This window comes from Poromitra crassiceps, assembly GCF_964638095.1.
Source record: "Poromitra crassiceps genome assembly, chromosome: 8".
Taxonomy (NCBI): domain Eukaryota; kingdom Metazoa; phylum Chordata; class Actinopteri; order Beryciformes; family Melamphaidae; genus Poromitra; species Poromitra crassiceps.
The window spans coordinates 19164024-19188983 of NC_139629.1; the positions used below are offsets into that span (position 1 = coordinate 19164024).

General features: G+C 43.1%; 1 protein-coding gene across 1 annotated transcript; it reads left to right on the top strand.

Moving 5' to 3' along the window:
* Positions 1-6227: 6227 nt before the first annotated feature.
* Positions 6228-14611, top strand: LOC310780540 (putative global transcription activator SNF2L2; the record flags this gene model as incomplete). Its single annotated transcript, XM_083641104.1, has 6 exons — positions 6228-6323; positions 9820-10049; positions 11371-11476; positions 13705-13806; positions 14117-14261; positions 14481-14611. The coding sequence occupies 6 exons, from the start codon at positions 6228-6230 to the stop codon at positions 14609-14611; spliced, it is 810 nt and encodes a 269-aa protein (XP_083497230.1).
* Positions 14612-24960: the final 10349 nt, after the last annotated feature.

The window sequence follows — 24960 nt, forward strand, 5'->3', positions numbered from 1 at the left end:
GTCCATATTCTGTTCACATGACCTTTAGGTGGCACTAAAGTTTCATGTAATTTAATTGTCTCCATCTGCAGAGGGACTTTTTTTCCCCTTAACACATTTTCTGAGTTGTCTAAATTAACACATTAGTTTATTATAGGTTATATATTATGTGCATTTGATTTAAAACACAATGTTGCATTCAGACAAAATCAAATATTGGTATGCTTTTTATCATTCCTGTTGGTGTGGACGCAAGTAGAGGAGAGGATTAGGGGATTTAGATCTGATAGCTTCTTTAGTTTATATTCATATTTTTTACTTTAAAAAATATAGGTTTTTATATCATTACCACAATCGAGTTACCATCCCCCCTCCCTTTTTTTGACCCCACAATTTACAGTGAATATTCTCCCACCTTTTTGAGTCACCAGCCTCTTCTGGTCACATGTCATTCCTGCACTTTGGTTTCCCATGTCATGGTTGTGTTTTTGCATGGTGAAGCTTTTAAAAGTGGTAACTGGAGACAGAAAACTTTGTTTTGATGTTGTCCGTCCAACATGGTGGCGTGGCACCCCCTAACCCAGGGATACTCAACTTGCTTTGCCCAGGGGCAAAGCAAGTTGAGTATCCCAAACAAACAATATACATTTTTCTGTCGGGGATTGTAGGTTTTTGGGGTGTCAGCTGGAGTTTAGTCTGACAATGTTGTGCACACCGGATAGTTAGTTAGGTTAATTACATACATAAGTGCCTGGGTAGCGAGCAGACGGCGGTATTTGACAATTTAGCAGCTAAATCATAGATTATTGAAAGATATTCCATATTCCAGACTGAAATGCTATAACAGAAGTGGAGTATTGGCCAGAATGACATGAATATTTGGACACTTATTCAGCGGGTATCTTGCATGTTGCGTTCAGGTGCACTGTAAAAAAAAAAAAAAAACTATTCCTTTGCGGGCCACACAGGGGGCGCCCGCGGGCCGCATGTGGCCCGCAGGCCGCAAGTTGAGTATCACTGCTAACCCCACCCCAGCCCAAGTGTGCTACTGTCTCTCCTTGGCGAGAGCTTCTGCATGTGCGACTGAGTGCACTGTGAGTCATTCCCCAGCAGTAGCAATAAAGTGCAATGCCATACGAGGTCCGCCATCAAAATTTGCTGTTGCTATGGCAACAGTAGTTGAAAGTGGTGTTGTTTTCAGCAAGTGGATCTTGGGAAGATATATAGGCCTAAGAATGAAATTATATATCAGCGGGATTGCCAATCCAGTCAATGAATCCACATTGGCCTTGTATTTGAATTAAAAGAAAGAAAGAAAAAATCAACTCATCATAACTTTGATTAGATATTGACATATGCCATCTTCAAAAGCACAACAGCAGTAGTGTAATTGTCATTAGGCTGGCATGTAGGGGATTTGGGTGGCAAATTCTAATCTGCAAATGAATGCCCTTGTCCCCTGAGCTAAGAAATGCCAACCAATAGGCCTACATCATCAAGGTGTTGATTTATGGCATGTTGTCTGTTGCTCATTCTTTGTTGTAAAAAAAGAAAAAATCTGTAATACTCATTTCAGACTTTATGTGTTGGTTACAGCAGGCTTTCAGCTAATCTATGAAGTGTTGCCTATATTTCACATTAATAATAATATTTCCATCTTCAGATATACATTGCACTGATATCTGGTTTCTAGTCACACAGTTTTTATCCCTAATTTGTTTTAGGTTTTATGTATTTGTACCATATGATAGGCTATCAAACAGACAATACAAAGAGCCAATATTTACAGTGCACAGCCACTTGGAATATGTTTGTTTTTTTACACTGAATGTAACTAATCTAGATAACATATTTTTTTCCTGTAACTGTAAGGGATTCTAGTTACCTTTTTTGTATCCTGATTACAGTAACCGGATTACATGTAACAAAAAATGCTCCCCAAGCCTGCCCATATGAAACGGAACTAAATTAGGCTCGAGGTTGAAGTGCAATACACTGTGAGAGTGAGACTGTGAATCTGAAGTGGTAGACGGCTCATGTGGTCTTCACCTGATTTCCATTGAGATCTGTCCCTGAAAACGTGTTGCGAAACAACAACTCTTGGTATCAAACACCACAGAATAGTAAGTTAAAACTTTGATTATTTCCGTAGGCTATCTAAATGCTAATAATAAGATGTTCTTTTATCAGGATCCCAACAGTGAACGTGATCGGGCCCAGCTTCTGGCAAGTTAGGCCTAAAATTTTGTGTTTGAAACTCTGGTGAGTTGACGTGCACGTTTTTCCATGCTAATGTTAGTCATTGCTAGCCACTGTCAGCCTACACATTGATGTTCAAGAGTCCACATACTTTTCATAAAAGCGGAGTTATGAGAATGTCTAAAATGTTTCAAACATACTTTGGTGCATATTGTATGTTCTAAAAAGATTGCTAATTGCTAAGCTGATGCTAATCGTTAAGCTAATTGCTAGCTACAGTTTGGTGGAACAGAGCAAAGTTGCATTACACTTATTCGGTTGACTTTGGCATTTGGTTTTAGTGGGGCTAATGGTTTGTAGTACAGCCTACATTGTAATTTAACTGATTTTGGTTATATAGCGATAATTACATGTATGATGATTACAGTGGAGTATATTAATGATGTGTAAAAATGGTTAAACAGAGATGTTACAGGTAAAGTGGTTTAAAACCCTAACATACCAATTGTGACATGGTAATTCCTGATAAATAATTCACTTGTTAATGTTAAAATACCATTCGTGATACAGGGTAACTCATCTCATTGCAATTGTAATATATCCTTAGTTATTGGTTATACTAACATGATGAGATACTCCAAATGAAGAAAGAAGTAATGATGTCTCATGTTAGAAACAGAAAGAACAGAAAGTAAGAATGTCTTACTATTCTGCACTTATTTGTGTAGGTTAATTGGATGTTTTTGAACTATAGAATCTGGAGGATTTTGTGATGGCGAGCCCAGCCCAGTGAGACTGTGAACGGGTGTGTGACCTCTGACCAGCTCCATTCAATCAGACACCAGATAAGCACGTACAGTACAGTATACACACACTATTAGCTCTACCCAGTAGTAGACCTAGTAGACACACACTCACAAGGAACTGAACTCTTTGGATCTCAACTCAGGATCATTCGAGTTGAAGGAATAACTTATTCTTTGTTTATTCATTATTTTTATTTTTAAAGAACTCTCATTTATTTTTGTTTCTTTATACAAAAATGTATGTGCTGTGTAAGTTGTGTTATTGCTCTAAGGCAATACAACTCTCAGCTGTTCAACTCCTCTTGTGAGAGAATCAGAATCACTTTTATTGCCACGATATGCAAGATTAGTTACGAGGCAGATCGCTCTCCAAACCTACTAGATTTTAGTGTCTCTATTATTATTTATTTTTTATGTTCTATATTCACTAAACCAGTGGTCCCCAACCTTTTCAGACTCACGGCCCGCATGAAAATCTCAAAAATGTCCGCGGCCCACATCCGACCATAAACAGTACCGAGGCCAAATAATGCATTCTCAGAGCACTTTGTATGTTAACGATAAAAGGAGCTGTTCATCAGCACCACAGAAATCAGAAACTCAACGTGAGGGGCTGTCTGCAATAGGCTCATTAACAATTGATTACAAATTAAATAACTATCATTCAACAACGGAGAAATGCATTTCCATGCATAATAATAATGATTACTTTCACAAAGATTGCAATGTTTTGCAAATGATTTGGCGGCCCACTTGCAATACCTTCACGGCCCACAGGTTGGGAATAGCTGCACTAAACACATGGAGATGGGGGTTAATAATAATTTTGGGGGAAAGATTTTAGTCTAATTCCAATCAAATCTTGGTCATGTTGGTTGGTAAATAAAGAAATACACCCTGCAAAGTAAAAGAAAAAAAAGTGGCATATCAAGAACTCAATGCTCCAGATCATGGCGTCATGCTTTCTCTCTGGATGTGGTAAAAATGCTTCCAATCCCAGGCCAGCACAGCTCCTACAGCACAGGTCCTACAGCACAGGTCCTACAGCACAGGTCCTACAGCACAGCTCCTACAGCACATGTCCTACAGCACAGGTCCTACAGCACAGCTCCTACAGCACAGGTCCTACAGCACAGGTCCTACAGCACAGCTCCTACAGCACATGTCCTACAGCACAGGTCCTACAGCACAGCTCCTACAGCACAGCTCCTACAGCACAGGTCCTACAGCACAGCTCCTACAGCACATGTCCTACAGCACAGCTCCTAGAGCACAGCTCCTACAGCACATGTCCTACAGCACAGCTCCTACAGCACAGCTCCTACAGCACATGTCCTACAGCACAGCTCCTACAGCACAGCTCCTACAGCACAGGTCCTACAGCACAGCTCCTACAGCACAGCTCCTACAGCACAGCTCCTACAGCACATGTCCTACAGCACAATGTCCTACAGCACAGGTCCTACAGCACAGGTCCTACAGCACAGCTCCTACAGCACATGTCCTACAGCACAGCTCCTACAGCACAGCTCCTACAGCACAGGCCCTACAGCACAGCTCCTACAGCACAGGTCCTACAGCACAGCTCCTACAGCACAGCTCCTACAGCACATGTCCTACAGCACAGCTCCTACAGCACAGCTCCTACAGCACATGTCCTACAGCACAGGTCCTACAGCACAGCTCCTACAGCACAGGTCCTACAGCACAGCTCCTACAGCACAGCTCCTACAGCACAGGTCCTACAGCACAGCTCCTACAGCACAGGTCCTACAGCACAGCTCCTACAGCACATGTCCTACAGCACAGCTCCTACAGCACATGTCCTACAGCACAGCTCCTACAGCACAGGTCCTACAGCACATGTCCTACAGCACAGCTCCTACAGCACAGCTCCTACAGCACATGTCCTACAGCACAGCTCCTACAGCACATGTCCTACAGCACAGCTCCTACAGCACATGTCCTACAGCACATGTCCTACAGCACAGCTCCTACAGCACAGCTCCTACAGCACATGTCCTACAGCACAGCTCCTACAGCACATGTCCTACAGCACAGCTCCTACAGCACAGGTCCTACAGCACAGCTCCTACAGCACAGGTCCTACAGCACATGTCCTACAGCACAGCTCCTACAGCACAGCTCCTACAGCACAGCTCCTACAGCACATGTCCTACAGCACAGCTCCTACAGCACAGCTCCTACAGCACAGCTCCTACAGCACATGTCCTACAGCACAGCTCCTACAGCACAGCTCCTACAGCACATGTCCTACAGCACAGCTCCTACAGCACATGTCCTACAGCACAGCTCCTACAGCACAGTGTTTGTTTATTGTGTAATTAGGATCTTGACCTTATTCCAAGAACAAACTTTGCAACAAGCCCCAGTCCGTCCCTCTGAACATGCTACAGAATACATAATCACCAGTTGCAGTGAAGATGAAAACCGTATGATGTCATGCTGCTGTTGCACGGACACACACACGCAAATACACACGCACGCACACGCTGTGTATCCTTTTCTGTGGTGCGATTTCTAACATTATGGGATTTATGTGCGTGGTTTCCAGCAGCATTTTGGACATTGTGAAAAATCCTCAAATTGATTCAAACCAGATGTGTTTGAATACAAAACCATGATGCATGTAGCCTAGCCTACTGTAGACAGCCCCCCGATTTTTCATTGAAAAAGCTCTAGGTCGTTCCATTGTTGCAGATATTTTCCTTGTCTTTGCACAGGATTTACGGTTTAGCGAGATTGAGTGAGGCAATATTTCAGCTGTTTTTCTCCCTGCTAGAATCCAGGGCTAATTATAAACACACACACACACATTGCACACAAACATGCTGCCGCTCGCTCTGTATGAACCCAATATCCGTGTGGCTGCAGGCTGAGCCGTGTCTCATGTGCTTAGGATCCCTGCCACAGCGTTAGCCGACACAAACTGGCAGGCGCGCTCCCTCTCTTCAAAATGCAATGCAAAAATCATTCTCAGAAAAAAATGGACCCGATAACTTTAACAGCAGGGTAGAGGAAACGTCTGGCGACAGTCGATATTAAAATCATGCAGAGGGAGACAGGCTCGGGGCCTTCCACAGTCAGGAAAAAGACTTCGGAGAGCTGCCGTGACGAGATGAGTATGACATTTGTATTTTCCCCCAGCCCATTGATTTGTATATGAAAACATAGCGCTTTTATTCTCCCCCCTTCTGGGCTCTGCTTTTGAGTGATCAGCTGATGAAGAGACTAGCAGCTCGCCGCTATGCTGGCTTGCTAATTCTCTCCCCCCCAGCTGCAGCCGATCCTGATAGCCAGCCTGCAGATTGCAGTCAGGTAAATATCCTCCTCTCCTGACTCTTTCTTCTCCTCCAGCACGGCATTGCAGCCGGGCTACATCAGCATGGGAAGAGAGGAGGAGATGGATCAAATGTGTGTGTGTGCCTGTGCATGCGAGGGGAAGAGAGCGAGTGTCTGTAAGTTTATCCGTGGCTGTCTGTTCACGCAGGGGGGGGGGGGGGGAGGGAGTGTGTAGGTGGTGTGTGCTGTACGAGATGAGAGGGAATCTTTGCCAGATGAGTGCAGGGACGAGGCACAGAGGAGCTAGCACAGGCATGGAGCATCACATGCACTTACGCGCGCACACTCGATATGCCTTCAGCTTGCCACGGGAACGATTGCAGTCCCTTTAGAGAGAGCAGCGGGGCTTTCAAAGACCCACCATCAGCAGCAGGATTTCTTCCGTTGCCTCTGTAGTGTCGTCTCCTCGAACTCAATTCTCTACCATTGTCTTATTATTGCTTTTGCAGTGCGCAGGCATGTGTTAGTGCGTGTCTATGTATTGTATCAGTAAGAGCATTTTTCGTCTTTCTGTGTGTCTATCGGTCCTAACAACCGCATGAGAATCGTGCATTTGAATGAGAAATGTATTAATTTAATAATGGATCTATATGATCCTGTTCAACTGGTCCGCTGGAGTGTATGTGCGTATTAGAACTGGTCTGTGGGAAATGTAACAGGGAAGCAAGTAAGCAAGCTTCTATCTCTGCCCTTGACAGTTTTTCCACAAGTGCACGTTTGTGTTGTATGATGTGATGATGTGCGTGTGCGCGCTGACATGTGTGCCTGTTTGATTCATGCATCAATAATCCGTTCAGATTGGCCTGGACGCCTTCCCCTATTCCCCCCCTCTCCTCTCCTCTCCTCTCCTCTCCTCTCCTCTCCTCTCCTCTCCTCTCCTCTCCACTCCACTCCACTCCACTCCACTCCACTCCACTCCACTCCTCTCCACTCCTCTCCTCTCCCCCCCTCTCCTCTCCTCTCCTCTCCTCTCCCCCCCTCTCCACTCCTCTCCTCTCCACTCCTCTCCTCTCCTCTCCACTCCTCTCCCCCCTCTCCTCTCCTCTCCTCTCCACTCCTCTCCTCTCCTCTCCCCCCCTCTCCTCTCCTCTCCTCTCCCCCCTCTCCTCTCCTCTCCTCTCCACTCCTCTCCTCTCCTCCCCTCCCCTCTCATCTCCTCCCCTCCCCTCTCCTCTCCACTCCTCTCCTCTCCTCTCCACTCCTCTCCTCTCCTCTCCACGCCTCTCCTCTCCTCTCCCCCCCCCCCCTCCTCTCCTCTCCTCTCCTCTCCAGCCCGGGTGCTGCCGCTGCTGCTGCCATCTCTGCTCCTGCTGCATGCATACTGGTGTTTCTGGCCTCTAATTGTCTTTGTGGAAAATACAGTGGTTGCAGCAGATATTTGACAGGGAGCTACAGTATGAAAAGGGATGAGAATAACTCAGGGACTCTGCAAACAGCCCCCTCAAACACATATATGCTCACACAAGTGCCACATACCTATCAACAAATTCATCTTTAATATGGGTACATAATGGAAAGTGAAAACTAGGAAAACGGTTTAATATCTTGTTTTTAGATAGATGCGGTTAACATGACATTGTTTTACTATTATCCCCCCCCACACACACACACATACATTTTATTCACATTCATTTTGTTTAAAATAATAATGAATTATTATTATGAATAATCTGCCCTAAATTTGCAGGGACAGCAAAATAGTTAGCTCATTCCAGTGCATCCAAGTTAAAGTGATAATCTCGAAGATTTCAGTTTTGTTCTCATTGGTGACACCTATGGCGATGAGCGGTAATTGCAGGTGGGATCCAAACTGTTGCATGTGAATGAATGAATGAATGAATGAATGAATGAATGAATGAATGAATGAATGAATGAAAACTTTATTTAACAGATTGCAGAATGGGTACAATACAGTACGGCTCAATACACACAATTGTTAAGGGGATGCAGACCAGAGAAAGACGTTTGTCTTGTTTACATCAGGGTCCCCCATTTTCAATTCATAGTGAAGTAGTGGTTCATAGTGTGACCTTAGACCATTTGTTTGGCCAGAGTAACCACCTGCAATGCTAGCAGAGACCGAAAAAAGTGGCTTGTTATCCTAATTAACACAAGAGTTGTCTGGGAACCTACAGTAACATGAAGAGCTATTGAAGAGTCTATTTTGTTAGCTCCGCCCACCCTCTCTGGGGTGTCTCCACAGACACCAAGTTCATAAATGCTGCCAATGGGCCATAGGCTCAATCCCCATTGTGTTAACTCAGTCTGCAATAGATGGTGACTTATCAAACATTTATTTACATGAAAATCGTTCAGAGTATCACTTTAAGATGCTATTGTAATTAATAAATCAACTCTTGACTATGATTTAATCCAAAACTATCCTCCATGGTTGCAACAGGTTCTCATTCTTAGTGCATTGTCATGTCCCCTCTGCACCATTAAAGGTTTACTATGCAACTATTTTATAAAAGAAAACATATAATTATACAAAAGTTTCCAATCAAAACGATCATGCGCACATTCCTCCAGCACAGACACCGGCTCTCCTGGTTTCTTTCTCGCGACCGGACACGAGTCGCGGCTCACAGCTCCTGCGAAATGTTATGGGGCCGAAACAGGCCGGTAGCCACTGTTACTGGCCCGGTTCGGCCTGGTAACATTTCACAGGATCCACGCCTTGAATCGCCGGTTAAGTTTAGGCAAGCACAACAACTTAGTTTGTTTCAGGCAAGTAAATAACCGTAGGTTTAGACAACAAAAGCAGCTTTTAATTGGGTTTAGGCAGGTAAAACAACTTGGTTGGGGTTAGGGTTATGGTTTGGGTCGGGATTCGAACCAGCTCTCTCATGCCAAGTCGGAAATGCTATGGGTCTGCCAGGCCCACCCGTTCCCCCTCGTGCCACTTTGACCTACTTCAACTCAGGCCATCATTGCTAATTAGTTGGAGTTTTTATATGTTCTAGTTGTTGTTTTTTACTGTTAGTCCTTCAGGTTTTTGTCTTTGTGACGTAGTGATACTTTAGATCAGAGGTGGGCAATTCTTTTTCCTGGGGGACCACATGAGAAACCCGGATTGTTGCTGGGGAGCCAAAAGTCATGCCGTAACCTCTGATTTGATCACTAGATTAAATTATAGAAAACATACTGTGCACTTATTCTTCAGCATTTATTGTATTGAAAATCACCAAACAGCCAATTTAGGTCATCTAATTTTATTCTGTTAACTTCATAAGTAAAATGGTGTGGTTTGTCTTAAACCTCCAGGGCCAGGCAGAACCATCATGAGGGCCGGTTCTGGCCCCCGGGCCACATAATGCCCAGGTCTGCTTTAGATACACTTCAGATAATGAGTTGTGAAGCTGCTTCAGAGCATCCCAACTGTCAGGTGAAAGTCAGAGAAAGACTGGAATGTTTCATCCTCCTATAAGTCTGTTAGATGTCCCCACCCACACGCTGCCTCTCCCTGCAGGCGGGAGAGAACGGCTCCTCGGTGGAAATGGAGGAGGACATCAGTCTGAAGAAGCGTAAAGGTGAGGAGCACCGTGGAGAGAAAGAAGAGCTCCAATCTGGACAGGAAGCCGGGGAGAAGGTCAAGAGGAAGCGAGGACGTCCGCCGGCTGAGAAACTACCTCCCAATCCCCCTGAACTTACCAGACAACTGAACACATTGGTGGACATGGTCATCAACTATAAGGACGGGTAAGGGGGTTGAGCATCAAGTGTGTCGTTACATATGACACTATATCTATATTATGGGGCGGCTTTAGCTCAGGAGGTAGAGCGGGTCGGCCAATGACGCAAGGGTTGGCGGCTCGATCCCCGCTCCCTCCCAGCTGCCGTCGTTGTGTCCTTGGGCAAGACACCTAACCCTCCTTGCTCCCGATGGTGTGTAGGCACCCTGCGTGGCAGCCTGGCCATCGGTGTATGAATGGGTGAATGTAGACTATCTACTGATTGTAAAGCGCTTTGGATAAAAGCGCTATATAAATGCAGGCCATTTACCATTTACCATATCTGGGGTGCCCAAACTTTTTATGCCTCCACCGGCGATGGGCAGGCCAGTGGCAATGTCAGCTTGGACTCAAGGATGAACTGATTAGATTTTGGTGGTCAAAGGTCAAAGTTCAAGGTCACTGTGACCTCACGAACGCCATTCCCAAGTTCGTTAACGCGATATCTCAGGAACGCCTCAACGGAATTTCTTCCAATTTGGCTCAAACGTCGACTTGTACGCAAGGATGAACTGATTAGATGTTGATGGTCAAAGGTCAAGGCTCACTGTGACCTCACGACCGCTCATTTCATGCTCGTTAACGCGATATCTCAGGAACGCCTTGACGGAATTTCATCAAATTTGCCTCAAACCTCCACTTGGACTCAAGGATGAACTAATTACATTTTGGTGGTCAAAGGTCAAGGTCATTGTGACCTCACAAACGACATTTTCAAGCTTGGTAACGCCATATATCAGTAACACCTTGACGGAATTGCTTCACATTTGGCTCAAACGTCAAAGTCTGGACAGATATGGAACTTGTTACTTGTTGGCGGAGGCATATATCCGCGGCATATATCCCCCCACCCCCAAGTACCTATTTAGCACATTTTAACATTTATTTCGCATTATTTAATAATGTTATACTGGTAAATACTAGATACTGAGTTAGCTATACATGAGAGATCTAGTTTATGCATACAAAAAAACATTTGGGATTTTTTTTTGAGAGCTACTCATTGATGGCCTGAGATGTACCGGTAGATCACGATCTACCTATTGGGCACCACTGCACGATATCATGCAACTATAGAGACTAGCCTATGAGCTAACTGAGGAAAAATCAATTGTGTTTTCATAACCTTTGACACGGAAATACTTGAAATCGTACACTGTTGCCTTCCTCATTTTGGCACTAGGGCATTATTGACTATTGAGGAGGCATTTGTCAGGGCAAGGAGAACACGTTCTCTAGCTTCTTCATAAAATGAAATAAATGTATTAACCTATACCTCATGCTTCCAGGTTGGGTCGACAGATCAGCAAAGGATTTGTGCAGCTTCCATCTAAGAAGGAAGTACCTGAGTACTATGAGCTGATCCGGAAGCCCGTGGACTTCAGGAGGATCAGGGTACGTGTGCACTTGGAATTCATTTTCATCCGTGTGTCATTAAACAGCCCCAGAACCAATGTACAGATACATTTGCTGTAAGAAAATCAAATAATGTTAACAACTGAGCAAATACATTAGTCTTGTACAGTGTTACCTAGGCACAATGTGGTGCATTTTTGATTTGCACAATAACCACAATGTGATTTCACCCAAAAAATCAACAGCTAAATGGCTAAAACAACAATGTTTATCGCTTGTTTTTTTTTGTTTCCTAACATCTGAACAAGCATTTCATGACATATGGCACATTCATGAATACTGATTGAAAACTTGTTTTAGATCACAGATCATAGTTAGGCAAATTTTGAGGTAACACTTTAATAACCATCATTAATAAATGGTAAATTGATAGTTAATTACACTTTAGTTAAGTTATTTTACTGTTAACAAACTATGAAATCATAATAAATGTACACAGTATTTATTAACCATTATAAGCATCAGTTGCAACTTTATAGCCATCCAAATAATGTTTATAGATATCTGTTTCCCTCTGTCCCAAAGTGACATCACCATTGCACTGTTAATGGAATGATGAAATTAAATGAAGTAATGAAATATTAGGAATAATATTCACACACATAACCTGTCAAACAGGATGGTGTGATGCTATACGTTCTGTTGATCTGTCAAAAATCCTTTGATTGGTATTGCATTTACAAAATATTTATAGTGGAGATGCCACGGTTCAGTTCTATAGGACAGTTCTCTAGAGTTCTATAGGGCTATTTGCCATTTATGAGCCAAAACCCACACACTAATTAACATGTTACACTGATATAGTTTTGCTTACACTTACATGTACTGACTTTTTTTTCACATGATGACATCAGCATAGGTGATGTGACCATCACTGATGACATCATCGAGTGCTCGAGTGACATCACTGATGATGTCATAGACATTGTGACATCATCAGTGACATCACAATTGCTCGAGTGACCATCACTGATGACATCATTGAGTGCTCGAGTGACATCACTGATGATGTCATAGACATTGTGACATCAGCAATGACATCATTACTGACCAAAATCATCACAAAATCTCACAATGTGACCAAAAACGTGACAAAAATCGCAGACAGAACCCAATTGCTCCCTTTTATATAATATACATATAAGATGAAGATGTGTTTCCGTATTGTGTATTGATTTTGGAACCCACTGGTAAAATGGGATTTCCCCTATTTGCATGAAGCTATGATTCACCGAGTCACATTGAGAATACTGTTCTTCCCCCCACAGCGCTGGCACCAGGCAAGGCAGGGGCAGAAGATGCCAAAGTCAGGACACTCACTCACTCACTCACCGACATTTAGTATAATAGAGGTTGGGCAGGAACTGGCTGGTTGTAAAGCAGACAGGGATGATGACGTCCCACCTGAGGCCTCACTGGTTAGATTGGTTAGAGGTGATCTGCCGTAGATCAAGCCTCTTTAATCCGCTGGAGCTCCTCGTGGACCTCGCCGTCTCTCTTAGTGGTTTGATTAGCTCGCATTGTCTCAGATACGTTGGTCAGAACGTAGTCTGCCCTCTTTCCCTCCCACTCTTGAACTAGATAGTCTGGTCCTAAAGCACATCCAAGAATCTCGCTCTGGTCCGACCCAGGGGAACGGACCTGAGGGGAGAAATAATCCCCTGTTCCGGATTCATCACTCGGTATATCAATTGGTGTCCCTGGCGTAATGTAATAAGAACCTTGGACTGGTTCACGTTATGGCGCCCCTGGTTCTTATAGTCATGAAGTTATGACATCATCAGTGATGTCTGATGTCATAGTTCCAATTGTGATGCCGTCGATGTCATCTTCGTGGTGATGGTGTCATCACATGATGTGTCATCCAGGGATAGTTTCCAGGGACCTAGCTGGACTCAGAAGCCCAGAATCTGCGCCAGGGGCTGGCCAGCCAGTCCCGAATCGGCATTGGTGCGAAAGCTTTGTAACATTTAGTGAAGGGGGCAGGGCTAGTGGTGGTAGGGTTAGGGGTTGCACCATTTTCCACATTGAAAACAATTAGCCGTATTGTTGAGGTACCCCCAAAACATTGCCTAAAGTGCCATGAGCTGAAGGCCACACCACTGCACCGTGGGCTTCAAGCTAGTAGCGCTTGTTCAGAAATATCTTAATGAGAAGTGAGAACATTTACAACACTGATGATGGTACTGACCACCTTTGATTCACAGGAACGTGTGCGTAATCACAAGTACAGGAGTGTGGGGGATCTGGAAAAGGACATTATCCTCCTGTGTCACAATGCTCAGACTTTTAACCTGGAAGGATCTCAGGTGAACCCCAGAAATCTTTCCATTCGAAAACAATTGCATATTTTCTTCTGCATACACCTGATTTAAACACGAGCTGTTATCATAGTTCATAGTGTAAAAGGGTTTGAATTGCTAAGGTAAATAACAAGCAACCCTTGTGTGTGTGTGTGTGTGTGTGTGTGTGTGTGTGTGTGTGTGTGTGTGTGTGTGTGTGTGTGTGCGTGTGCGTGTGCGTGTGCGCGCGCGTGCGTGCGTGTGCATGTGCGTGCGTGTGTGTGCGTGGGTGCGTGCGTATATTTGTATGTATGTACATGTGTGTTTATCACTGCAGATCTATGAGGATTCGATTGTCATTAAGTCTGTTTTTGAGAGCGCGAGACAGAGAATCGTCACCGATGACGAGCAGAAAGATCCAGTTGCTGCCAGTCACAGTGATAACGGTGGCAGATCTGAAAACCAGTTTGTTCCATCAGCAGGTGAGCGTTCCAGCATAAGGTCCGTGTTTTTACAAAATGGTCAAATGGAGGCAAAAAGTAAATATAAAACGTATAAAAATCATGGTACTCAAAACAATTATTTGTTGATCTTCCCTTACACAATAATAAACCTGACTTTTTACTTAAAACAAAGAAAACATTCCAATCATGTTATCCAGATATATGAAATTCATCCAATGACCCCCCCCCCCCCCCCAGTGAAACCTTCACCAATACGGCTGAAGAAAGGGAATGCCGGCAGAAGCAGGAATGCTATGGTCAAGAGGCTCCACAGTGATTTAGACAGTGACGAGGATCTAGAAGAAAACAGGAGTAAAGATGACGGTTGAACTGGAAGGCCCTTTTCCGTAGGCTACACTTCTTCATATCTGCTCTTTGCCACGTCCCTTTTCATTAGCGGTTTATTCCTGTTTTCTAAGCGTAACAAAGCTCTTTGAAATTGGAATGAGAAGGGTTTCTCAAAGAGAGGTACTTATATGGAACAATGCTTTCTTTCAGATGCCACTCATGCAAGCTCTCATGTCTCTTGCTGCACACTGTGCTGTTTTGTTCTTTTAACCGAGTTGGTCTTTTACGGTATCTATTGTTTCTTACCTGCCCCGGTCCCCGTGATTGCTTCAGTAGATAATCTGTCCAAACCTGTTTCACTGACTGTTTTTAATCAATATATTTGATTGTATGAAATGCCTTCATGTGTGTTGGAGCATGATTTCTTCTCTCCTGAAGTTGGCTCTCACAGAGCAGCACCTGCTGATGACAATGTGTTGAGGGGGCTGGAGCACTGAAGCACAGGGGGTCTTTTCAAAGAATACCAGAATAATGAACACTGTACGTTTGTTTTGAATCTCTGAATGTGCGTTTTTTTTAAATTAAAGATCACAATTCTTTAATCAAAATCATTTGGAAGTCTTGATAAGTCAGAGATAGGCTACTTGACAAAGTCCTGATAAACAGCCTTTTGTCTGTCCTTTCGGATAGCTTGGGTCTACTCCAGGGTATATTCAAGTTGAACATTTGTAACAGTGTATATTCATATATTGTACAGTTTGTGTGGAAAGTCCCAGCTCATTAAAAACTAGAATGCTTTTCATTTTCTCTCCTCCTTGTTGGGGAGGATGGAAGACATCATTGTTACGACAATCCCTGGCAAGATGTGTCACATAAACCCTTGGCAAATAAAATTTACAACAAAATAATAAAAAATTACCCAATGGCTGATTTATATTGAACTCTTTCAAGAGCAGGAACTGTATGCTGCTGTATGCCGAAACCTTGGAAGGATTTTGTGTTATTGTTTACATTTCATTTCTCATGTCAAATATGAAAACTGAATGTATATTAGCAGCTATGAATATTTACTATAGTGTTTCAAATTTAAGTTATTAAGAGCATTGGTGGCCTGATGTGGCAGCACAGTGGTTGAACCCCGTTTTCACATCTCAATGAATTTATATTAAGTGTTAAACATCCAATTCAAGGACTTTCCCAGGCCCAACTCCTTCAAATCCAAGGAGCCAACAGTTTGAGACAACGTACAAGGTTAATTACTGTTACAACATTGATGATTTCTATAATGAGAACTAGCAGGCTTTGTAGCTCACAGAGAGTTAAAAAGAGAGAGAGGCTTGAATGTGTGAACAATTCTCAACTGTGCTGTGTTAAACCTATTTACTATTGTTAAGTTAGAAAAAATCAAAAGAACTCTGATTTCTATTCTTGCACAAAATATATAAATTAAAGCAGTTTCAATGACCTATGCCTATTTATTTCTATTTTCAAGAACTTTCAATGCCTTGAACCCCTAAGGGCCATATGGGTATAGGGAATGCATGTGACATTATCGGAAACTGCGATAAATGTGAGTTTGTCCATCTTAGCAGGAAACTGCTTCAAATAATCAGGTGCAACAGACTGGTACAAAATATAACAATGTTTATTAGACAATCAGTTACATAAATATGCAACAATAGTTTGTGATTATAAAAAAGGGGAGGAGGGCTACAGACAGTTGGGGGCAACCAGCCACATCAAGCTTCCATTAAATTGAAGAACCACTGCACACAGGGAAATAGCTTTAGGGCACACCACGCAAACATGACACGCTAGCACCCCCTACAGAAGGCACTGCAAGTTATCAACCAAAGTAACACTCAACAAGCATTGCTAAAGTAAATTTGTATTTGTCATTTTAATTTACATTTGTATGACATGTACAGTAATGTACTTGTTGTCCTGGACCCAACAATAAACAATAATTATAGCTGCTGCGCAGCAATGGGTCGTGGCCGGGCAAGTCTCAAGTCTTTTAGCTATAATCCAAGTCATGTCTCAAGTCTTTAGTCACAAGTCCAAGTCAAGTGTCAAGTCTCTTATGGATGAGCTTTCTATCATCTGCTGCATGCAATCCAGTCTGCTTAGATTAGAACACTGCCGTTCACTGCCCGGGAGGGGAACTCGTTGGAATAGCGTGATCCTCCCACGTGCTATGTCCTACAGGTGAAGCTTCCCCTGTCAGGAGAAAAGAAGCGGCTGGCTAACTGCCCATGTCTCGGAGGAAGCATGGAGCCAGTTTCGGATCTCCCCAGATCGGCACAGGGTGGAGCAGCAACCAGGATAAATAGAAATTAAAAAATGTGCACTAATGGGGGATAAAAATGGGATAAAAAAATCTGGAAAAAAATATTTATAAAAAAAAAAAACTCGGTTAAACGGTTTGCAATCGTAACATTCAAGATCTCACACATAACCTTTTGATTCTATATGCTGCCATCTGTCATCTCATGCTTGTTGATTTAATGATTGTTTCGCACCTGCTGCTCACGTTATGAACAAATTCTTAGATGGCCCTTATAGCCTCAGCAACAACTAACTGAATAGTCATTTTAATAAAGTATGAATGTTAACTGTCCAGCAAACATTTTTAGGCCGGTGCTTGCACTGGCCTTAGGACCATGTGTGTCCCAATAGACCCTTCTCACGGGGCCATTTTGTGTCGAGACGCCAGGGTAAACACAGGTGCAAGCAAAACACTAATGAGGGTTTCCAACTTCCATGATTGGAATTTGGAAACCCTCATTAGTGTTTTGCTTGCACCTGTGTTTACCCTGGCTTCTCGACACAAAATGGCCCCCGTGAGAAGGGTCTATCGCTGCACACACCGCTTCATACACGACTCCTGGCACCCTTTCATCAAGATGGGCTTTTACTTTGAAATTTGTTTTATTTTGACGAATGTCCGGTTTCGGACTTCCTGTCCGTCACGTGTGGCTAATTTTAGCGGCTAACTGTTACTTTTCGTTACTTTACATGGCAGTAAAATGCCACTGAATGACCAAATTGATTTAACTTTTAACCATTTCGATTTCCACTTTCAATACGGACCCCCAGCATTGGTTAGTTGTTAACGTCGTGACTATATTTATAACGTTAATAACGTACTCCGGTTTGCGGGCTGAATCTGTGTGTTGCGCAATAGCTACAAGTCGCACTCTGGCTGTAGACCGAGTTATAAACTGGAAACCGGAGTAGCCTACGTTATAAACGTTATAAATATAGTCACGTTATAGCGCAGCGCAGCGTCATTTGACGTCAGCACACTCTTCTAACAGCCTTGTGTCTGGATGATGTGTGACCATCTTACATGATGGAGCATTTGTCTTTCTCCAAAATTAAGAGCACTGTTACTGAAAATTGCACACCATTGTAGCCTACTGTAAGATGATGATTTTATGTTGGACTGCTGCTAAACTCAGTTGACATTGCACAAGGTTTTTGGTATTCCTCCTGAAAGTGACTTGAATTTAATTTATTCTACTATTTTATTTTGAATTGCACTATATTCATTTTATTTGAGGACAAGCTCTTGCTTTAATTTTATTTGAGAGATTTTATGTTGGACTGTTAAAGAGAATGAGATGGTTAAATAAAATACAGAAATTGAGAAGTTTTTGGTTATTTATTTGTTTTGGGTAAATTTATTGTTATATAATAAAAAAATAAATAATAATAATCGTTAGATTAATCGACTAATCGAAAAAATAATCCTTAGTCGAATCGATAAGAAAATAATCGTTTGGGACAGCCCTATAGCCGTGTCCCATAATGATTCCATTACAAATATTGCATTGCACACGTGACATGTTATTTTACTAAAAATAATACATTTTACCATCATTTCAAGTAGAATGATACCACCCAAGCAAGAATATTTCAAGTGTTTCAAGTGCTTTACTGAAATATTTGGACCATATAATGATAATACAATGATCTCAACCTTAAAAGGTTACATATAGGTGCCAAAAAGCCATAAATTCACATCAAAGAACAAAGAAAAACAACAATTATTATTAAAGTTTAAACAGTAAGTGTGCAGCTGCAGCATTTATTAAAAAAAAAAAAAAAATCTTTATCCTGCATCCCTAAACACAAACAGGGAAAAAAGGTGGAAATCAGATGACGGCTTATATGTGTTATGTTGATTGTTAAAATGTGTATGGGTATACATGGGTGACGATCTGCACCGGCCGTATGCCAGGTTTCGACCTGGCCTTGTTTGATGACTTCTGGCTCTCCTGGGAAGCAGGCGAGAGCACCCGAGTGCAGGCAGCTAATCAGAGGCAGAGAAGGGCGGGTCATGCATTCGCCGAGCCTTCGCCATCATGGGAAAGAAAATGTTGCATACAGTAGAGCTGAGAGAGAGAGTGAAGTCAGACAGAGTTGGTGTAGGTGTTAGCGATGAGACAAACCACACTTGTCAGCAGTGATGGGACAATATATGTAAATTAAATATATCCAGAGGTGGAAAGAGTACTCAATTAGGCTACATGTCGTCGCTGTCGGGCGGGGACCTCATATGTCAGTTTATTCACATTTTTGTTGTTGTTGTCATAAATCAATGCCATTGGTCAGCCTTCACATCTGTCTGTGGGTTTTACCAAATTTAACCAGTGGAAAAGTAGTCTGGGCACCTTTCACCCCGCTGTTTGTCATGGGGGCGTAAACCACGGAACCAGAATGAACACCGGAAGGAAGTGCGCCAAAAAACGTCTTTGTTGCCGTTAGCTTGACGTCTCTTTCCTCGATTAATTGTCTGATGCAAAGCTCCTGTATTGGCTTAAAAGATATGAGATTGTGAATCTGCAATGTTTCTAAAACAACTTCTTCAAAAACTTCGTTCGGTACGTCCATCTTTTGTTTTGTTGTTTGCCGTTCTGATACTTGGGTAAAATTGTCAAGTTAACGTAAAAGTTGACGAGCTAGAAACGCTGCCCATCCGGTCTAGGGCGGGCTCTAGGCCGGAACCAGGTAGGGTGACAAAATCAATTGTGAGCGGAAGCCAGGCTCTTTCTCGCCGAGAAGAGCCACGATCTTGTGACTAAGTCTCGTCATTCCATTCGCCCTCAAACTGTCGCTCAAACCTCGAAGCTCCACCCCTACCTCCGTCAAGCCTCCCAGGCAGGAGTAACCGAACGAACGCGCCGTGTATTTCTGACTTTGTTTTGTTTGTTTCTGGCTTCGTCTGATGTAAATAGATCAATAAAATGTTTTTGAATTATCCCTAGGCTGCAAACTCATTTAAACTATGCAGATGAAAGTGGTTTCTGATGAGACTAATGTTAACGTTACCGAGAGGCTGTGTTCCCCCGAGACGGGGCCTCTAACTCTGCCTGGGAGCGGGTTGGTGGCTGCTAGAGGAGCCGCTGCACACGCCTGTGTGCTCCAGGAGGCTCGAGGTGGCTGCTAGAGGAGCCGCTGCACACGCCTGTGTGCTCCAGGAGGTGAGCGGCTACGCGAGGCTGCTCGCCCCGGAGAAAGCGCCTCAAAGTCAGACTGATAATCCTGTAACACCATTTGAGCTTATTCAGGTAAGATATTAATAATGTAATGACACATCCAGCGAGAAACTTGACTATAATGAAAACATGTGCCAACTTTGACGACGTGGTGTTCAGTATTTTAATAACTTTTTTTTTCCATTTACTGAAAAGTGCTGTTTTGGAGATACAGTACGAGGTTTATGGCCGACAGCGACAAAGTATTGTTACTTTAGTGAAAATTAGCTCAAGTACATGTAAAATTACTAGTCCAGGGAATTAGTCAAGTAAGTAAAAAAAAGTACATTTGCGTTACTTAATTTTTTATTTTTTATTTTAACTATTTACCCTAAAGCGAAAACATGCTTCCAAGCCGAGGGCCTCGAGGGCAGCTAGACTCATATACTCGAATGTCAGCTTGACGAGGTCGCAGGGGAGTCGCCAGCAAAATGAGTCAATTGTGTGATTTCATTAGGATTTCAATGACTAGAAGCTAGCCCCAAGGAGAGAATGTAGCGCATAAACATGGTAATAGCGTTCACTCTCTCCTGTTATCTCCCATCTACATTATATTATACTTGCGCTGTTCGCGTCAGCTCCGTCGAGTCACATGTTCAGGGAGCTGCACGCCAGCTGCGCTGACAGGCTCGCCAGCCGCGGCGCACCCCTCATCACATTCGGCGAGGACGCACGTAAAGGCTTTAACCCATTGATACCTGATGCAGCATTTGTGTGTGTATCCCTTTAAGTCTTAAAGGGATACACACACAAATGAGGGATATACACGCAAATGCTGCATCAGGCATCAATGGGTTAATAATTACATTTCCCACATCCAGCACATTAGCAGTGTTACCTAAGCTGTCCCTGTCTTGTCTTTCATACTGAACAGCTGGTTCAGATGCAGCCAGCGATGCTCAGTTTGGCGATTCTCTGCTTTGCCAGACGAGCTCAAGATGCTAGCAGCAGCAATATCACAATCACACAGGTCCATTTTACAATGGCACATGAATCTGAGATTTCTGAACTAATGTGCGTGTGTTGTCACACACCTTGTCCAGCAGGGCGTCTCCAGAGCGCTGCTGCTCCACACACAGCTGGCAGACGCGGGTCATGAGGTCGTACGGGTGCAGGAAGAGGCGGGAGCTCAGCAGGAAGGTGAAGACGTATGACCGCTGCAGGAGGGGGAGAAGAAGAAGAGCGGCGGTCAGAGACACAACGAGAAGGGAGAGGAGACAGGACCCAGAGCCGTGTATATAAAGAGTTGCGACATCTCCATTCACTCCAATGGACCAGTTTTTTACTCTCAAGAGTTCCAGGAAGTAAAGTGGATTAAGCAGCACTGTCGAGTTGCAGCAAAATGGACAGTTTGTGTTGTACTTTGATTTTTTTTTTTTTTTTTTATCAAATTGTGCATTATCAGCTTTATTTTAGCATTCAAAAGTAACGCGAGATCCCTTCCTGGCTGTTCATTGGCTAATGAGTCACGCATTTTGGTCCTCCGCTGAAGGTAAGCTACATTAGCTTCCTCAAAGCCTGAAGATCTTGAAGGAGATCTACAAACATTTATGAGAAATAGAGAAATAGAGCTGCTCTGGAGGCAGAAACAATCTGATTGAAACAGAAACTTCATAGAAACAGAAGCTTCATGAATTTGTCGCTAGGATTTAGTGACTTTTCAAATTCACGTGACTAGCAACAGCACAACACAGAGCTCCTATTGGCTCGAATGAATTCTCTCCATTTTCGACCACTGACTTACAGATCTGAAATGAGTCAGTGACTGACTGGTACTCGCATCAGGATAATAGTCGACAGTGGGCACCAGGTGCTGGATCAGCGCCTCCAGGGAGGCCGACACCAAGCTGTTGTCATGGTAACACATCTCGCCGTAGCTGGTGGCGATGGCGTGTGCGTAGAGGCGGTCCTTGGCGGCGGCCGCGGCTTTGTGTGTATGTAGGGCTGTGGAGTTGTTCCGGTACGCGTGGCTGTGGGCGGGACAGGAATTGGCGTGGGTGTGAGGCTGGGCCGTGGAGGAGTACGGGTTCTCTGTCACCGCGCAGCCGCTGTGGTACACATGCTCCCTCACGCTCGGCCTGTCACAAAAATCAACAAGCAAATAGTAAACATGTCGTGATGTAGTTCCTTGGCTCAGTCAATAGTAAACATGTCGTGATGTAGTTACTTGGGTCAGTCAATAGTAAACATGTTGTGATGTAGTTCCTTGGGTCAGTCAATAGTAAACATGTCGTGATGTAGTTCCTTGCATCAGTCAATAGTAAACATGTCGTTATGTAGTTCCTTGCATCAGTCAATAGTAAACATGTCGTGATGTAGTTCCTTGGCTCAGTCAATAGTAAACATGTCGTGATGTAGTTACTTGGGTCAGTCAATAGTAAACATGTTGTGATGTAGTTCCTTGGGTCAGTCAATAGTAAACATGTTGTGATGTAGTTCCTTGGGTCAGTCAATAGTAAACATGTCATGATGTAGTTACTTGGGTCAGTCAATAGTAAACATGTCGTGATGTAGTTCCTTGGGTCAGTCAATAGTAAACATGTTGTGATGTAGTTACTTGGGTCAGTCAATAGTAAACATGTCATGATGTAGTTACTTGGGTCAGTCAATAGTAAACATGTTGTGATGTAGTTCCTTGGGTCAGTCAATAGTAAACATGTTGTGATGTAGTTCCTTGGGTCAGTCAATAGTAAACATGTCATGATGTAGTTACTTGGGTCAGTCAATAGTAAACATGTCGTGATGTAGTTCCTTGGGTCAGTCAATAGTAAACATGTTGTGATGTAGTTCCTTGGGTCAGTCAATAGTAAACATGTCATGATGTAGTTACTTGGGTCAGTCAATAGTAAACATGTCGTGATGTAGTTCCTTGGGTCAGTCAATAGTAAACATGTTGTGATGTAGTTACTTGGGTCAGTCAATAGTAAACATGTTGTGATGTAGTTACTTGGGTCAGTCAATAGTAAACATGTCGTGATGTAGTTCCTTGGGTCAGTCAATAGTAAACATGTCGTGATGTAGTTCCTTGGGTCAGTCAATAGTAAACATGTCATGATGTAGTTACTTGGGTCAGTCAATAGTAAACATGTCATGATGTAGTTCCTTGGGTCAGTCAATAGTAAACATGTCGTGATGTAGTTCCTTGGGTCAGTCAATAGTAAACATGTCGTGATGTAGTTACTTGGGTCAGTCAATAGTAAACATGTTGTGATGTAGTTCCTTGGGTCAGTCAATAGTAAACATGTTGTGATGTAGTTCCTTGCATCAGTCAATAGTAAACATGTCATGATGTAGTTCCTTATGGAGTCCCGGATCTGCCGTATCAACAAATAAATGAATAAATGTATAAATGAGCAGATAAATACATATATATGTATCATAAATATATGTAGAAATAAATGTAGATGACATAAATGTATATATATGTGTATTTTCCTATTTTTGTACGTTTTATATATTTATTTAATGATTTATTTGTGTATTTATACATTTATTTATACATTTATACATTTATTTATACATTTATACATTTATTTATACATTTATACATTTATTTATACATTTATACATTTATACATTTATTTATACATTTATACATTTATTTATACATTTATACATTTATTTATGGCATTTATTTATGTGTGTTTTATTTTATTTATGTCTGTTTTATTTACCTCCCATTTATTTATGTGCCTTGTATTTAGTGATGTCTCCTTTGTATTTAGTGATGCGTCCTTGCTTCCTTTCCTTTTCTGTATGCATTTCTGCCTCACTCAATGCAAATTAGGGGGGCGGCCCGTGCATTTATGCCTGCTGCTCAATGCAGATTAGGGGGCTGGCCGTCATGGGCTCAAGTCTTTGCCTATTGGCTCGAATGCACATTGTCCTATCTGCTCCAAACTTGTCATGCATGATAAGTGTCCATGCCTGAAGATATCTGCACATCAATATCCATGGTATTTACACTCATAGCGCCACCTACTGGCAACAGGAAATGACATGTTTTACACTTACATGAACTGCTCAGAGTGGGTTGAACACATCCACCTCGGATGTGGTCAGAAAATCCTTTACCACCCAATGCAGCTTCATTGTGATGATTATGAGTGCTCATTGACTGGCGTGGGCGTGGCGCCATGGCGAAGGTTGATGTTTCGCCGTCACACAGGAAGTTGGAGTAACTTCATTGTAGATTGTCCAATCTGCTCCAAACTTGTCATGCATGATAACTGTACATGCCTGAACACATCTAGATGTCAATATCCATTTATAGTCATAGCGCCCCCTACTGGCAACACAGAAAGTGCTTTGTAACTTGGCCCTACATGCTCACACGTGCACCAAACTTCACATGTTTGATGAGCATCCCAGCCTGAACACATCTAGATGACAAATTGGAGTGATAGGCAGAGCGCCCCCTTCTGGCCACACAGAAAGCGGTTTGTAACTCGGCCATACACAGCCACACCCGCACCCAACTTCACATGTTTGGTGAGCATCCCAGACTTCACGCACGTACACACCGTCACCGATATAGCATTAGAGGCAGAGCGCCCCCTATCGGCAACACAGGGAGTTGATTGTAACTCGACCGAACGTTGTCCTATCTGCTCCGAACCCCGACGCGCGGCGGGTGCGAGGGCCCACGACGCTGCCTGCAGCTTTAATTAGAGCCCGAGCACCGGCATGGTCGGTTGGCGAAGGACCTATTGTATTCCAAGGGATTATTATTAGGGGTCCAAGCACGAAGTGCGTGGATCCCTATTGTAATTGTTCCGGTTATTAGGGGTCCAAGCACGAAGTGCATGGATTGTATCTGTTGTATCTGTTCTGATTATTATTATTTA